Below are 18,571 nucleotides of genomic sequence, written 5' to 3'. Positions count from 1 at the left end.
TTTATCTCTGATTTTCATACATTAAAAAATTCTTTGATTATTTTTATTGGTTTTAGAGTGACCTACAATTTTTTATTTTTTTTATACTGAAATCAGTGTAACATATTTTCTTCTTTTGATAACTTTTTAGTGACTAATTAATGGGTCTTTTATATGTGTTACATTACATTTGCATCTAATTTGAATTTTTTTACGTATATAGGGTGATTTGTTTACTATGTACTTTTAATGGTGACTTTTTTAATCGTAAAAAATGATGACTTTTTTGTTATTTTCTTTTTAAATTATCATTTATGACATAAATTGTGATCCGCGAGGAATTTACATATTGGTCCATTTAATTAACACTACTACTTATATTATACTTGTTCCCCTAAAAAAATTATTAAATTTTTTACATGTCTTTACTGTAATTTTTTAAGTTAATAAATATATATTTTTTAAAATATAACATAGATTACAAATAATATTTTAAAAATAATTAATGAGATTTTATTATAAGTTTAAATCCCACCCTCTAGCACTTTTAATATTTTTTAAATGGTTAATTCCACTTTTGGTACAAAATTATGAAATTAGGGGACAGGGTTTTGGATAGTAAACAAATGCTAGGATAAAAATTGCAAAAATATGTAAGTTTAGGGTCAAAATGTGTGATAAAAAACTTTAAGGACATAATTTACAAAAATTTAAAATTTGGACAAAAAAATATAACTAAGCCTTTTTTGATTTTAGGAACAATTTTTTTCGACTATTACAATTTTAAAGACTAAACTGATTATAGTTTATAGGTTCAGGAATTATTTAACCATTTTATTTATTTTGGATACCAATTTGACCATATTTTATTACTTCAAGAACTAAATTGATTGATAATGTATAATTGTATACTTTCAACCATTATTTTAACAGTAAAAGTAATGTAATATAATTCTAATACCATTTTGTGAAATATTTGTTTTAAACAAATATAGTAATAAGAAGAAAGAAGAAAGAATGAAATAAATAAATAAAGTAAAAAGAAAGGGAGAGAAAAGTAGGTGGGTAAAATTTCCCCAAATGTAGACACATGTACAATTATCTGTTGTAAAGTAGGTGGGTAAAAAAACAATGGTTGTCAGTTGTCATTATCTGTTGCAATGATATAGAAAATACGCAAGAATCAAAACAGTATCTAATGATCCTAAATACCCAGGATATATAGTTAGATTTTTTTTAATTAAAAGTCATGTTCTCATATTTCATGTTTTCACTAGATTAAAGAAATATGAAAATTTAGTTGCTATATATATATTTTTTTATAAAAGTCATGCTTTCATATTTCATTGTAACTTCTTCAACTACAATTTGTTTAATTGTTTAATAAATATTTTTTTAATAATTACTTCTGTTTTATGAAATATTTTTTGAAGTAGTATTTTTTAAAATATTAGTTTATAATTTTTTTAATATTTTTTTATTTTTATCTTCAATATATTTATTTAATTTCCTTATTATCTTTTTAAAATGAATTATGATTTATTATTTTTCTGTAATTTTATATTTTTTGTTTATTTTAGTAAATAATTTTATCAAATATTTATAATTTAATAACTTAAATTTTCAACTTTTAACTTTTAGTTAGCTTTCAGTTCTGAGTTTCTAACTAACTTTTCATGTATTTTTATTTAACATAACCTTTATAAGTGGTGGAAGTATAAGTAAAAAACTTTCATAATGATATGATTTTCTTTTTTATGAAATTTGATGTATCCATACTTACTCTTCCCGCACCCGCATTCAAGCACTCATATTACTACTCTTCAACCCATATGCACTATGCATGGAAAAGTTTTTATATTGTTAATTAAAAAATTAACTAAAAGTTATAAAGTTAGTTGAAAAACTAACTGATAACTGTGAAAAGATAATTTATTAAATCATAGGAATTTGATAAAATTATCTGTTAAAATACCTGAAAATATAAAATTATATGAAAGATAAAAATAATAAAATTTTATCTTAAATAGAAAAAATTAAAAGTGAAATTTAATAAATGTTTGAGGACAAAAGGAGAATAAATTTCACATTTTAAAAAGGTTAAGTTAGTTTTTTAGTTTTCTAATTTACTTTTTAGATTCAATTTGGTCATTTGTTTTCGTTAAATTTGGTCCTTTAATTTTTTAAATTGATTTAATTTGGTCATTCAGTTTAAATTAATGACATTACACTTTTATGATGATTCAAAATTATCACTAAATAGTTTTAAATCAATACAAAATACACATTTTTCAAAAAATGAATCTATTTTAAAAATTAATGACTAAGTTGAACAAAAAATAATTGGCCAAATTGAACCTAAATAATAAATTAGATGATAAATAACTAATTTAACCTTTGAAAAATCTATTTTAAATAATGTTTCAAAAAATATTAAAAACAACAAAAAAAAACTTATTTATTAAATAATCACATGTTTTTAGCAAGAAAAAAAGAGAGTTAAAAACTAACTAAAATATCTTATAAAAAACACTCTTAGTAATACTTTTAAAATATTTATTTTTAATACCTAATTTCTAAGATATTTATTATATAAGTAATAAAAAATCTAGCATGATATAACCCGTCTAGAATACTTTTACGTTATGGTTTGCAATAATATAAACTGTAAAATCTAAAACAAACAAGGTGACAAGTCGTGGGCCGTGACAACCATATGTGAGGAAAAGGAAAGGCTAGGTCCAAGTCCAATTTTCCGTTTACTTCATTAAAAAGGAAAGCCCATTTGTTGATACTATGCAGAATTGCCACATGTGTATATAAACAAGTAATTTAACTAGTTCATTGTTACTGATATTATCCTTTCAGTTTTTTTATGCTAATTACGTATTTATTTATTTTTTTTTAAAAAAATATTCAAATTTTTTTTTCAGTCAATCAAAAATAAAATTTTGAAAACCTTAAAAAATTATTTTTAAAAATAGAATATTAGAGGAAGTGTTGCTAACATTTCTCCATTTAATTATTAACTTTTTGTTAAAACTGTAACTTAATTGACATTGATTTTTATTCAGAAAAAAAAAATTGACACTAATATTCTTAAAAGATTAGAGTGTTATAATTATGTTAGACGTTCAATTTATATGAAAAAAAATGTTAGACCTTCAATTATTTATCATCAAGTCATTTATTTTTCTCCTTTTTTAGATGATTTCGCTTTTAATCTTTGTGATTATAATATTAAAAATTTACCATACCTAGTGTATTTTTCCTACATAATCATGTATTTAGTCATTTATTATTCAGCAAAAAAAAATCCATTTATTAAATCTAATTATCCTACCTAATGTTTTTTCCTCCAAAAAGTGGACATGGTTGTCACTTTCGATTTACCATATTAAACTTTAGCGATTGGGAAGGTCACTTGATTATTATAATAAACATTAATCATAAAGCATGAACTTGACCTAATCCAGAAAGAAAGGCAATCATGAATCGTGCAGAAAGTATACTTCATTCACGTGACATCCTCAGCTTGACGAACTATACACCACAAATTAGTTCATCAGAAAATCAGTTTGAGACACCAATGACCAATAACTTTCATGCGAGATTGAAATCATTATCATAATGTAACAGAAAAACAAAATTTTAATTTTGGATTTTGAAGAATGTACTATATTTCTCCTAAAAAAAAGAATGTACTAAATTTACAAACTCTTCCATAAAATGTATCATTTCATAGTGAACATTCCATTTCAACAAGTTGTTTAATGCTAAGCAACAACGACAATAAAAGACTTAATCCAAATACCAGACCAAACTTACCATTTTAGGTTGAGTTGGTCGACTGAATATTATTGTTGGAACTTGGAACCTATCCAATTATACCCAAATTCTGATAATTTATTTGAGTTTCCGAATTTTCTAAATTTGACCCGACCTAACCACATGATGACATGAAGTCGTGAACCCTTACCCATACACACTCTATTTGTTTTTTCCTTTAGTCAAATAAAATGTAAAAATGGTGTCTTTTCTTTTATCATCAGTTCATCACTTTTGCAAGCAATATACTGAGACAATTATTACTGGGCCCTTCCCGAGGCTTGCAGGCCCATTATTATCAACAAGCACTACTGTTTGTTTCTATTTTAATATCACTATAATAAAAACAATGAATAGTGCTAATATCATTGGCCCTCCCAAAAAAATATTTCCTTTTAGGGCCACAAATATTTGTTGAAAGATAATCATGTTTTTAATCGGATAAGATTATTATTTTTTTTTTAAAAAAATTCTCTAAAGTATTTAATAAATTACATATTTAAGACTAAAACTTCATATCACTAGTTATGTCAATATAACTCTTGACTCTCACTCAAGTTAGATAGATTTATTATAAATGATAAAATACTTTTTCTAATATTTAATATAATTATATATCTAAAACTCAAACTCAAGACTATTAATTAAATTAAAATAATTTTGTGTCAGTTAATCGATGTATTTGGTGGTAAAAAAAAACACTTCTCTTGACCTTTTATGGGTCCAAGGATTTAAAAATATACATATGAAATATTTTTTCTATTTGTAAATATATACAAATACAAAATATTACATATAAATAGGAATTTAAGGTTTGTGGAAATTAAAACTTTGTTACTTTTAATGCTTAAATAAGTTAAAATTTAGGAATAGAAAGAGTTTTGAAAGAGTCACCACTAACTCACAAGAAAATTTAAAATAATTTCACATTAAAGTTGTCTGGTTTTTTAAATCTCTCTTTAATCATGTTCTGTGGTCACACTCAAAATAACCCTTAAGGTCGATTCTCAAAAACACATTTTAATATCATCACTTTTATTTAATTATTTAGCTTAACTACACTTTGGTCTTTCTATTATTGATAACATTTAATTTTAGTTTTTTTTTCTCTCTTGAATTTAGTCCTCTCGTTTTAATTATGTATTTTTTGTCCATATGTTGATTTAAGGTTTGACATTTAACATAAATTTTGATGTATTAGGATATCAACTCATTCATACACATGTAGGGGCATGATAGTACAGTAGAATATCATATTGATATTTTCATGAAATATATATTATATGTTAATTTAACCAAAACCACACAATAAAAATAATAAGAAACCAAATTTTGGGGGAAAAGAACAGAAATTAAATAAGAGACTAAAATTTCAATTAAGTTTGTTTATTTTTATTTTGGTCTATGTCAATAAAATCAAAATTGTATGATTATAACTAAACCTAGCTAGACTTCATTATCTCTAAAACCTTCGCCTCTTATTTTGGTTGTGTGTGCCGTGGCCATTTCAATTGAAAGTACCATGGAAGCCACTTCTACCTCTTCAAGCTGCAGCAATGGCTTCTTTAGTCTCCGATCAACAAATAGTGGCGAATCCAGGGTCCGTGGTTGCGGAAAATCTGATGGTGTGGCCATGTGGTTCATCAATGGTGTCACAACCGCTTTCTTTGCCTCCTTGGAACGTTGCTGCATCCGAATTGCCACCGAAGAAGACGTCGAAGATGGCAACGACGACGTGCCCTTGATCCTCAACGACGGAAATCTCCGCCACCGCACCGTGGACACCACCACCCGCCAAAGGAAGAAAGTGAAAGGAAAGAAAAGTTAATTGTTCTTGGTAGTTGACCAACGCTAATATATAGTGAAAGTCAACGATCTCTCTTTTCTTGGTGAGTGATGTTTTATAATGTAGTGTAATTTCAGCATTATGAATGAAATTGGACAGCGTTTTTCATTCACTGCCTTTGAATATATACAAATTTTCGAGGATGATTTAAGTGTAATGAAAAGAAAGAAAGAAAAAATGTTATTGTAAGCTTGATTGATTGCCAGAGGATTAATAATTTGTGTGCAATTAACGATCAATTTGGTTTGCTCGAAATTTTGATGATCAAAATATATGTAAGATTTTCTGTGGCCTTGCGTTTATGATGCACGATGGTCAATGGAAATTGCCGGAAAATAACAATAAATGATCGGTGAGGTAGATTAATAAAATGGAATTTTGTTCTACTAGTAATGAAAACCAATGTGGTTATCAAATTGTTGGAATATCTTTTACCAAATTTTAATATGATGCTTAGCAACTTGGCAGCAAATTGCATTGCTTGACCCATTGTATACAAAGTTTTTTAATTGGTTTCTTTTAATTGAAGGAAAATGCAAAATCACCCACTCTTGACAAGGTTTATTTTGATTTAATTAGGAATTAATGATCTTTTGCTAAATGCCGTTTCTAACTTTAACTAGAGGTAAGAAAGGAAAAGGGTGGGTGGTTGGGTAGTGTAGGAACTAGGAAGTAGGGCATGCATGCGTTTGGTTGGAAGCATTATTACTAGGATCACTATGATTTGTGCAAAGCTTTTGAATTTTTTATTTGTATGACTTTTTAGAACGATTAGCAGTTATTATTGAAGATTGAGCACGCTATCACACTGAATTATCATGAGATAAACTATATGCTAGCAAAAAGTTATTGGGTAGCGCCAAGGACTAAAGTTGCTTTGAAATGTTTCTTTTGAAAAAAAGCTGTCTAGTGTGTGTGTGTGTATGTATGTCCCTCCCATGTCTACGATATTGAATGATGTGGTCGTCTTGGTCATGATCATCGCCATGTTTCAATGGGTAAAGTTTCTTTTACTTTTTTCTACTTTTTCCCATCACGAAAGGACACCAAATCCAAGAAAAAGTAGATGCGATTCAGAGGATTCAGAGGAGATTAAAAATATTGTTCCTTGTTAGAATTTGCCCGTTCTAACTTCTAACTACGAACGTGATAAATAGATTCATATCATTCTAAACTAATTAATTTTAGAAGAAAGAGAAAGAGCTAGTTTATTTTAAGATATTTTTTTTAACGGAAAGAGGTTCATATAATTTCATTCATAATAAAAAATAAACATGAGATGGAATGTGATAAAAGACATGAATGTTAACATATAATTTTGACGCTCTAGTTAATTTATGAATGACAAGTTTGGGCCATTTGATTAAAAAAGTTAAATCCAACATTGCAAGTTTGGCTAATTCTAAAGCCGTAGATTCAACTCATTTCAAGGTTGCAGATATGACTAATACTCAACCAATTGTTCTACTTAGCACGTCAAATTGATACATCTTATATCAAATATTTGGTAGTCTCAAGACTTATACTCTTATGAATGGGAGGGCCTAAAAGATGAGTAATTTTTATTTAATTATCCATCTAAAGAAAAATAACTATTTTAAACTAAGGGGGGAGAAAAAGAAACTTCCTTTTCCGATCCTTTATTAATTTCATGACTTTCATCAAGAAATAAGTTATCATAAAAATAAATGTAGGGTACACAAAAATAACATTTTCCATGCTTTCCTCGGTTGGACAGGGAAATATTCAGAATTGTGAAGACCCACGAACTGTCAATCGCTCGAAATTTTACCTTTTTTTTAATCGTTAAATTAATCAAATAAGATATATGCTTAATCCTTAAACATCTTCATCACCTTTTCGCTCCTAAAATGCATGATTGCAGGTTAAATAAATGATACGAATGATGAGAATCATTGTTTAATTTACTCTATTATAATAAAAACTGTCAAGTGAAATATAAATAATTAAAATGTATTTCACTTTTATTCATTAAAATTTTTATTTTAACATGTATTAAATACATATTAATTTTTGTATGTATAATGACAATTTGATTATTTTTATTCTATGTTTGCACCTAACTATATATTAATATACATCATCTAACTTTAAATGCAAGATATAAAGAAAAACTTCATAAACATAATATTATCATCATCATGTGATACCAAATGTGTGAATCAATTGGAATGATGTCTTTTCAACTTAATAAGTGGGTTTGTCTTCAAATTAAAGTATATAATTATGTTAGTTAGATAAAAAACTTTTATAATCTCTTAATATCTAAGATTTATTTTGATCCCTTAATTTGTAGAGTTTAAAACCAAAAAATAAGGTGCATGCATATTGAGAATTGATTATTTATTATTAAGGTTTAGGTGACTTAATTACAAAGTGAAAAATTATATATACTAGATGAACCTTAGTTGAATGGATGCATTGAAAGTTATTTTTGTTTCAACTTCCAAGAGAACTTATTTATTATAGTTGGTGACAATTTTCACTATAAATAGATAAGATATTTAGTGGAGAAATACAACACATGAAGAGAGAGTGTGTGAGAAGAAAAATTGTGAAACAAAATCACTTTGTTGAGAGAAAGGTATCTTTGTGTGAGAATGTTATCATTTCTTGTGATCATTAAGTGGGGTACTCGGGTTTGTAGAGTGATACACTAATTTGGGGTGGATTACAATCTTGTAATAATTTTTGTGATAATGAAATACTTTTTGAGTCGGTTCCGTGGACGTAGGCAAAAGGTGTCGAACCACATTAAATTCTTGTGTTTGTTATTATTTTTCTTACGGTGTAATCTTTGTTGTGTTCTCACGATCCTTTATGGGGTGGATAATTTTATTTGTGGGAGCGTTGATTATCCAACAGTGGTATTAGAGCTATGACTGAGAGCACACAAAGGTTCGAGATACCATTGTTTGACAGAAAAATAAATTTTATGATTTGGCAGAGTACTATTCAAGACCTTTTGGTGCAACAAGGTCTTGATCAAGCGTTAGAAGATGAAAGGCCGGCTTCTATAAATGAAATCGAGTGCACTAAGATCCAAAGGAGAGCTATAAACACGATTCAGTTAGCCCTTGCTCCCGAGATAAAACACAACGTGTTGAAGGAGACAGCACCGAAGGCCTTGTGGGAGAAGCTTGAGAATATTTATGCGTCAAAGTCGCTAACCAAACACCTATGTTTAAAAATGGAGTTGTATCAACTCAAAATGGAGATGAGAGGAGATCTTCATGACCACATCAACAAGTTCAATCAACTAGTAAGTCAACTGTTGAATGCAGATGATAAACTCTCTAATGAAGAACAGACGTTGTTGTTATTGGCTACACTACCAAAGTCCTTCAAAGCTTTGATTCAAACGTTGCTTGTGGGAAAATCAACTTTGAATTTGGATGATGTGACTGTCGCTCTTAGAGAAAATGAGAGAATGACGAGAACTGAAAATGTTGATGATGAACACAATGCAATAACTGCGGTGGAGTCTGAGCAATGGAGTAATCATTCAAGGAGACATGATGGTCCAAGAGGAAGATCAAAATCACAATCGCGTCCACAACGAGATATGAGTAACATTCAATGTTACTATTATGGTGAGAATGGTCATGTGCAAGTGAGGTGCAAATAAATGAAGGAGGACTTGAAAAAATTAAGAGATATGAACAAAGATGATGCCAACTCCCAAGCTAATGTAGTAAAAAGTGTGGAAGATGAAGATGAAGATGATGTGTTTTTGGCAACAAATGATGAGGTTGCTAAAACAAAATGGGTGATGGATTATGTTGCCTCAAAGCACATTTGTAGAGATCGAGAAATGTTTGATACTTTGAAAACCGATTTGGAGAATTCAACCATTTCAAGTTAGGGAATAGTAGAAAAATAAAGGTTGAAGACATAGGGAGTGTGAGGATAAAACTCTATGATGGTGTTATTCGAACTTTCTTAAATATGAGGTTTGTACCTTCTGCTGTTGTCAATATGATTTCTATGAGGGAGATGACATCACAAGGGTACAAATATGTTGGTTCAAAGTGGGGATGCAAAGTGTACAAGGGGAGACACTAGGTGTTGCGAGGACAGAAAAATAAAGGTAACCTTTGTTATTTGGATGGTCAAGCCTTGAAGAGGAACCATAATAGCAAAGTGAAGAAGAAAGTGAAGTTTTCCAATGTTGTAGAAGTGTTGGGAGATACTTTTGTTGGAGGGAGAGTTTGTTCACTTTCAAATTGATTGAAGGATATTTCTCTTTTGCCTTGAGGGGGAGAATTGTAGAGTTTAAAGCAAAAGATAAGGTGCACACATATTGAGAATTGATTTTTTATCACTAAGGTTTAGGTTACTTAAATGCAAAGTGAAAGATTGTATTTTACTAGATGAATCTTAGTTGAATGGATGCATTGGAAGTTGTTTTTGTACTTCCAAGAGAACTTATTTATTATAGTTGATGACAATCTTCACTATAAATAGAAAAGAGATTTAGTGGAGAAACACAACAAGTGAAGAGAGAGTGTGTGAGAAGATAGATTGTGAAACAAAGTCACTTTGTTGAGAGAAAAGTGTCTTTGTGTGAGAGTGATATCATTTCTTGTAACCATTGAGTGAGATATTCAGGTTTGTAGAGGAATATACTATTTAGGGTGACTTACAATCTTGTAATCATTTTTGTGATAGTGAAATACTTTTTGAATCAGTTTCATGGACATAAGCAAGAGATGTCAAATCACGTTAAATTTTTACGTTTGTTATTATTTTTCCTATGATGTAATCTTTGTTGTGTTTTCACGATCCTTTGTGAGGATGAATAATTTTATTTATAACAGCGTTGATTATCCAACATAATTAAATAAACGTGTGCTCAAATAATTTGTGAAAAGTAGATTATTTTGATGGCTAGTTATAGAAATATGATAAGTTTATATTTAAATGTGTTAAGGTGAACAGTGATTTTTAAGATAATTTATTTTGTTTAAATTTTCTATATTATTTATAATAAAATTACAAAAAATGTATGGAGATATTTGTAAGAACCTGTTTTGTATTTAAGTTGATCAATTGTTGGTCATAAGATGGGAAAATAAAGTTTAGTTAAAAAAACAAAGTATTATCTTTTAATCATATCTCCAAAATATTGTTTATCGTAAAAAAAAATGCAGTTTTCTTGTTAAGGTTAATTTTAAATAGTAATCTAAATTACCAAATATGTTTAAATAGTAACAATGACAATTTTTTTCCTAGATTTTGTTGCACCTTTGATTTATTTATTTAGTTTAGTTTAGATGGTGAGGGAGTTTAGTTTCTCATTTTTTAGTCAATTAAATTCTTCCAGCTTTAAAATTTTAAGAATATTTAGTCTCTATCAATTTTCCTATCCAAAACATCATACTCTTATTTATTTTCCATTCAAATTTGTGGTTGTGACACCTTTGTCTTTGTGTTTTCCTGTCTAGTGGGAGCTTGTTCTGTCGTCCAAGCTGAGTTATGGGATCTATATTATGGTTTTAAAATTATCAAGGATAAAAGGATAACTAGAGAGATGTTGGTTGTGTCTGATTCAGCTATAAAAGTACAGTTTCTGAAGGATGGGTGCAATTTATGCTTGTTATTCCTTATGCAACAAGGTGGTGGATATTGTGAAAGAAGTTTGTTTGATCGACAAATGTTATTGATTATGTTATTAGAAGGATTTGAATCCAATGATGAACAAAGTTTAATTGGCTTGTGATCGAGCTCCAATCATATTCTTAAAGAGACAAACTACGTGGCCAAATTTGATTTGAATTCTACTAATTGTGTTCTTAGTTTTTTTATCGCCCTCATGCGTGGATACAGATATCTTTGTTTGCGGATGTTTTTTATATTGGCTTCTTTCATGGTTTCTAGTTCGAGCTTTTAGCCCCTTTAGTACCCCAAAAAAAAAAAAAAAATTAACAAAAAATTATTTAAACTTAAACAATAATTCTACAAGGCTCAATTTACTAGATCTTTAAAAATAGAATAACATAATTAACTAAAAATACTTAAAAAAACAACTAAAATCACACAAACCAAACTAAAGAAATAAGCATAATTAAACCTTTTTTATCCATTAAATTATCATCTCTAAAAGTAAGGAGCATTCTCCCCCACAACTTTTCAATTATCTTGGTTGGTTATCTCCCTTTCTTCCTTTATCATGTTCCTAAGCTCTGTCTGGAGGCCACTAATTAAGGACCCAATTGGGATTAGGTTCTAGGGGCCCCTCCATGAAATACTGCTGTATTGGCCTTCTTGACCAAAAGAAAGAAAGAAAGAAAAAGAAAATCCATAAAACATTGAAATTCCCCATACTTGGTGGATTGACTGATTATTTACCTTGATCGGAAAAGAGAGGTGTTATAATAAGTTCGTCTCTGTTCCAGTATAAGTGTAATTAGTTTAACATGACACTAACCAATTTGCTTAGATGTTTAAAAAACTTAAGCATGGAAATTATAAAAAAAAAAAACTAAAAGCATTTTTTTATACCAAACTACTAAAAGCATTTTATATTTGTTTTTAAGCGATTAATAAAAATAAAACATATTTTTAATCTTTTATTTGTGAAAACATACATTAACAAATCCCATTTAATATTTTTAAAATTGATTACATTTAACTACCTCCAGAATAGAGGACACCTTTACCGGTACAGAGTTGAATTGGGATTGATTTTGTGCCGTTGACAACAGATCATAAGGGCCCATCTTTCCCTTATGCAAAAGGCTGTGTCCAGTTCCTTTTTTGTTGGGCTCTGTTTGCTTTTTATTTTAACCCAAAGAAAAATGGATAACGTGCTGATAATAAATAATGCGGAAAACGAAGAAAAAAAAATGAAAACGCCGTTGCCGGGGATCGAACCCGGGTCACCCGCGTGACAGGCGGGAATACTTACCACTATACTACAACGACTTGCTTATTAAGCGTCTTCTTATTTTAAATCAAATCGTTTATTTCCATTTTGAAGGAAAAACCATCATTAGCTAAACAGCACAACTAAAGCCATTTTAATTAGAGTGAAACACTACGTAATCAATGATTGAATCATTCTAACAACGTAAAATCAAGTGTTAGTGGTTAATATACGTGCACTGCTAATTGTAAAGTGTTACAGTGGCATGCTAATGGATGATGAGTTTGATATATACGTGCACTGCTAATAGTAATCTAAAGTGTTATAGTGCCATGGATATATGATGAGCCACTATAAATAGTTTCGAATACTTAAGCAAATCATATACGCAATTCTTTCCCTGAGCTGTTATTGGCTTGTAAGTTGTAATGATTTGGGAAGAAAGGACAAAAACAAAAGAATTGATGAGGGGACAATGATACAGTACTTTACATGATAGGCACACCCTTCTCATCACTTCCATACCCGTGTGTATTCTAGATTTGCTTATTATAATGATGACTGAGCCCACTGATTAATGATTACAGTACTCATGTCCATGAACTATAACTTATAAATGTATGAGAGAATAAGATGATGCAAATCAAGAAGGGTGGGAAGGTAAAATCCAAGGAAGAAAAATGATAATGACATATTCTTTAATAAACTTTTTAGTTTTTAGTAGTGGTTGAAATTTATAAAAATAAAAAATCATAAATTTATGTAAATTTTACTCTTTGTTTAACATGTTTTATTCATTACTTTATAGTCTTCAATAATTATTTATCAATAATAAAGAATGTGTTGGAATTTGTTAGAATTAATGTGTTGTTAATTACCTCTCCTCATCAAATTAAAGGAAACAAAGCCAAAGGGACATGCCTACTAATGCATGTACAAGACAACGTGCAACAGTTGATAAAGGATATAAAGGAAATGAATTGAATCCCAATGATACTACTCCTCTTTCCATTAAAATTAAATTTACTTGAAGCACATGCAAACTACTTTGGCTTGCTAAAAGACGAAGTTGCTAAATTCTCTTCTTTTCGGTTCATAATTAAATTAATCTTAGTACACTGAAACGGCATAGAATTAAGGGGTCGCATGTTATCCTCCACTCACAACCGCTTTAGTATTTTGCTAATTGTTCAGGGGAACCAACTTCCAACCAAAGCAAAAAAACTGTCCCTTGATACCTATAGAATGTGCTCGACTATAAAAACGTACTACTCAAGAATATTCCTTTTGTTTTTTTTTCCTCTACAAGCATTAGTACTAATACTTTATGTTAGAGATATAAAATTCATTCATTCATTAGGAAAGTGTAAAAAAAGAAAAAAAAAAGTCGCGGATTTGAATTATTTTAACTAATATTTCTAATAAAATTAATAAACTAATATTTTGTCGATAAAAACATATTATTTTACATTAAAACTTCGACTAAGCCAGATGTGTATAATTAGGGCTCACATTCTTTCTCAATTATCATGTCTTTACATAAAAAAACTATATCTTGAAGATGATCGAGTGTACACTAAACAGTGATATAACGACGTCCATCAATCTTTGCAATAACTTTAGTTACACTAGATCACATCATGCTAGGTATAGTGAAATAGTAGAAAAAAGTAATCATATTCTTCAAGAATGTCATAGATACTTGGTATGTATCTATAAGTAAAATCAACAAAAAGAATGAGAAGAAGAAAAAAAAAAAGCAATCAATGAGTTTTGGTTGCTTGTAATAACACGAAATTTCGCTCTTTTCTATTTTCCATATCCCAATATGCATTTTGATCATTACTATGGTCGCAGGACGTACAGTATTTTATTTTGACAAAAGTTATTGGGCTGGAATTTTATAGATAAATAAATTTAAATTGCATGCTAATAACTAGAAAGATTGTTATAGTTGCAAGAGATATTATTTAAAAAATATATATGTAAAGTTAACTTTAAGTGGTCATAGTAATATAAACACTCGATTCAACAAATTAATAACCTAGCTAGTAACTTTGTATATGTATTTATCTATATTCTTTTCCTTTAGTTATTTTCATGAAGCGTTTGGATATTTCACATCTACGGAAGCTAATCTATAACTCAAACTTTTTTTTTTTTTTTATAATTATGACAAATTCATTGTGTAATGCGACAACGATGAGACTTCTGGATTTTTAATTCTGTTAACTGTTAAGTGTCTACGTTGAAATTGTGATTGTAGCCTTTGATTAACAACGTGGGTGCATTAGGGTGGGACAGGAAAAGAATAAATTTATAACCACAACCAAAAGAGCTATATATGTGGGCTTATGTGGCCATGATTTTCCACGTACTAAGCAATAATTAGTTCACCTTGACGACACTGATTAATTAATTTATTTATTTTTTATTTCTACAATATGTATGGAGGAATCTTTTTCAAAATTTTTACACAAACATACAACAAAAAACTAATATATACACAAACATACATATTTCTTTATTATTTACACACATACACTTTTATTATTGATAGTGTAAATTTGAGTTTGTAGATCCGAATTTACATTATGATTTTTTTTAAAAAAATTTACAAAATCAAATTGAGAATTCGAGTCCCTCCAATTCAAATTTTCAACTGTGTTTTATTTTTGAAAAAAATATTTTTTCTAAAAGATAATAAAATTAAATAATATAAATAAAGGAAACTAATTCAAAATAATAAAATTAGAAAATATAAATAAGGAAAAATTAATTTTAAGTAGTATTCACAACATCTTCAAGTGTCTTAAGTTTGTAATTTATTTAAATACTTATTTGATAATTAAAAAATTATATCATAATTTAATTGGATTATTTTTATGTCAAAGAATCCAACGAAACAAAAATCAAAACTTAGGAAAATACACAACATCTTTATAATTGTAATAGGAAAACAAAAAAAAAAATTTAACCACTTAAATAAAAATTTAATTGCGTTAATTTTATAAGTTATTTAAGTAGTACCATTGTGACAATAAAAAAATGTATGATATCTTAAATAAATATAAATATTAATTTATATTAAATTATAATTTTTTATATTGTACATTTTAATAAAAATCTTAAAAATGACATAAAAGATAAAATATTTTATTATTATTATATGTAAATACACATGTTAAAATGCTATTTAAAATTAATTTGTCTTTGTTTATATTTTCTAATTTTATTATTTTGAATTAATTTCTTTTATTTATATTATTTTATTATCTTTTAAAAATATTTTTTCAAAAAAATAAAATATAGTTGAGAATCCAAGAGACCGAATTCTCAACTTGATTTTGTAAATTTTTTTAAAAATCACAATAGAAATTCAGTTCTCTCAATTTAAATTTATACTATGAATAATAAAAATATAAAAATTATGTTTGTGTAAATAGCAAAAAGATATATATGTTTGTGTATATATTAGTTTTTTTTTTTTATGTTTATGTAAAAATTTCAGCTTTTTCACCTTCCATGTGCGTGTCCAAACTGACTTCGGCGCAGTAGTGGCGGTGACCGGTAACTTTCTAATCCAATTCGTTGCATACGCGTTTTTGGTTGATCCTTCGTCATTAAGCTAAAGCCAGTCTTCATGAGGACCCCACTGTTTTACCCTAATCATAAATATAAAATAAATAAATAAAAGAGCTCTTAGATCCTCCAATGAATCCCCCCACCACTAAAGTTTGCATGGAATTGAATAGTTGATGATTTTACTAAAAGAAAGACACCCATCCATACGTACATCTGAAAGTCTGAAAACCCTTTTTTTTTTCTCTCTTTCAACAAATGTGTTTTGAATGTCTTGAAATTTGGTAAAAATTAGTTCTAATTCTTATATTTTAAAAGTTGTTATTTTAGTTTTCATTTATCTAAAATACAGTGGAATTAGTTTACAATACTATTTAATTATCGCAGCATACATATTGTGTGACTGGTAGTCATTAGTTATGTTAACAAATTAATTAATAAGACTAACAAAATTATAACAGAGGACAAATTTCACTTGTTTTTAAAATATAATAATCAAATGTACGTATTTTGGTCGAGTCTTCTCAATTTTTTTGTTAGTAGGCGATAGATAAATTTTTTAACTTTTTTTTTTACAGAGCTTAATGATTTTTTCTGACCTTATAAGAGAGAGTACCTTCTCCTATTATAATCTTTTTTTTTATTTTAAATAATAGTCATTTTTAAAGTGACATATATTACCCTACTTTTTTTCTTTGGACAAATGCGCGTAGCTTTCCAATTTCTTTTGCTGTGGTAGGCCCCACATGTTATGTTTTGCATCTTTTTTCTCACCTTAAATAGCCGTCCCCTACACTTACGTTCTTCCCTTTTCCCCTCCTTTCCACCCTCCGGTTCATTTTTTGGAACACATTCCGGTTCAATTTCCTCTTTAATTTTCTTGTTGCAACAACAACAATGTTCTTCCACGAAGAAGCTGAAGCGGTTCATTCCTCATACTTCCCGGTTCTTGAAACCATGTTCACTCCAAGTGAAATAGAGGAGCTATTTTCCCTCGTTAACGAACCGGCCAGCCCCGGGTTGGGATCCGGTTCACAAGGTTCGAACCGGGAAGTCCGGTCCATGCACGAGAGAAAGCTTAGGCGAATGCAGTCGAACCGGGAGTCGGCCAGGCGGTCCCGCTGGAGAAAGAAGCGGCATTTGGAGAACCTCACGAACCAACTGAACCGGTTGAGAACGGAAAACCAAGAATACAAAAACCGGTTATTCTTAACCATGCACCAGAATCTTCTACTTTCCGTGCAGAATGAACGTCTTAGATCCGAATCCGTGACCCTTATGGCTAGACTCTCGGATCTTTATCAAAATTTAGGCACCATGATGATTTCACAATAGTATAGTGTCATAGTGTCAAATTATAACTAAAAGTAACAACAACAAAAATAAGAGACTGTGTATATGATGAAATATCAAATTACGCACCACGTCGTTTAGCTTACTATATAATAAATTAAGCTGTTGATTATATGAATATCGCCCCCCCCCCCCCCCCCCCCCCCACTCACTAGAACCGTTAAAATTGGGTTGGGTGCACATTTGTTAAAGTTAGAAGTAGCTACAAGCTAGTTAGAATTAATTTCAAGCTTTTACATTTTTTTCTAAGTTTATTTTCTCTTTTATTATGAGAAGAGGAAATGTGCATGGGGTGTTTTCGAGAAACCCCACGTTGTTGGAAGGAGAACGTTAGAGAGATTTAGGGGGTGTCTACTTTTTGGTGTTGTTAATTGCTAGTTTAGTCTTATGGTAGCTTTTGTAATTAAATTGTAAGAGATTAGTGAGTGATGGAGTTATAAATTAAGAGCTGGCGAGCATTGTAGTGACAATTATTTGAGTATGGATCGATGATAGGAATCTTCATGGAATATGTTGTTTGTGCCAATCAGAATTTCATGTAAATACGCTAGTTATGGGCCAAGGAAGGAATTAATGCTATATATAATGTTGTTGTTTCTTCTTTTTGTGTCTTTTGGATTTGGATAATCGTCAACTATATTGAAGTTGTTGATTTGAGTATGACTTGATGTGGACAAAGATATTTGGTTGATCACATGCCTTCTGCCCTGCCCCTCTCTTTAAAGAAAATAAAATACTAAAATAAACAAAGCTGCCCCCAAAAAAAGTGATTAAAGAAGGAAAAGAGACGTGTGGCCAAAATTTCGGTAATGAGGTCATAGAGGACCCCAACACATGTGAACAGCTCTGTTAATCATAAGCGATAGAATTACTTTACCTTCTTTTTTTTTTTAAAAAAAAAGAGGTAATGTAAAAAAAATACTTTCAAATTAATGTTACGTATATAAGGATCTTTGCAGCTTTCAGATTATTCATTCACTAAAAAGCAAAAACATTCAGACTATTCAATACATGTGATTAAATGTGGAGATTACTGTTCACAAAAAGTGGATATTACTACAAACAATTCTTTCAATATATATATATATATATAT

General features: G+C 29.1%; 2 protein-coding genes and 1 non-coding gene across 3 annotated transcripts; 2 read left to right on the top strand and 1 right to left on the bottom strand.

Moving 5' to 3' along the window:
- The first annotated feature begins 5,244 nt into the window (after nt 1–5,244).
- LOC114392784 lies at nt 5,245–5,892 on the top strand. Its single transcript, XM_028354009.1, has one exon. The coding sequence runs from the start codon at nt 5,330–5,332 to the stop codon at nt 5,633–5,635; it is 306 nt and encodes a 101-aa protein (XP_028209810.1). The 5' UTR covers nt 5,245–5,329; the 3' UTR covers nt 5,636–5,892.
- Nucleotides 5,893–12,529: 6,637 nt separating this feature from the next.
- On the bottom strand, nt 12,530–12,601 carry TRNAD-GUC. The gene has a single exon. It is a non-coding gene; the product is annotated as a tRNA-Asp (tRNA).
- A 4,420-nt stretch (nt 12,602–17,021) lies between these two features.
- Nucleotides 17,022–17,459, top strand: LOC114391750 (basic leucine zipper 4). Its single transcript, XM_028352704.1, has one exon. It carries the CDS (start codon nt 17,022–17,024, stop codon nt 17,457–17,459), a length of 438 nt encoding a protein of 145 aa, XP_028208505.1.
- The last annotated feature ends 1,112 nt before the right edge of the window (nt 17,460–18,571 follow it).

Source organism: Glycine soja, chromosome 17 (assembly GCF_004193775.1).
Source record: "Glycine soja cultivar W05 chromosome 17, ASM419377v2, whole genome shotgun sequence".
NCBI lineage: Eukaryota > Viridiplantae > Streptophyta > Magnoliopsida > Fabales > Fabaceae > Glycine > Glycine soja.
The sequence above is the reverse complement of the archived record's forward strand: the minus strand, read 5'-3'. Positions and strand labels throughout refer to the sequence as shown.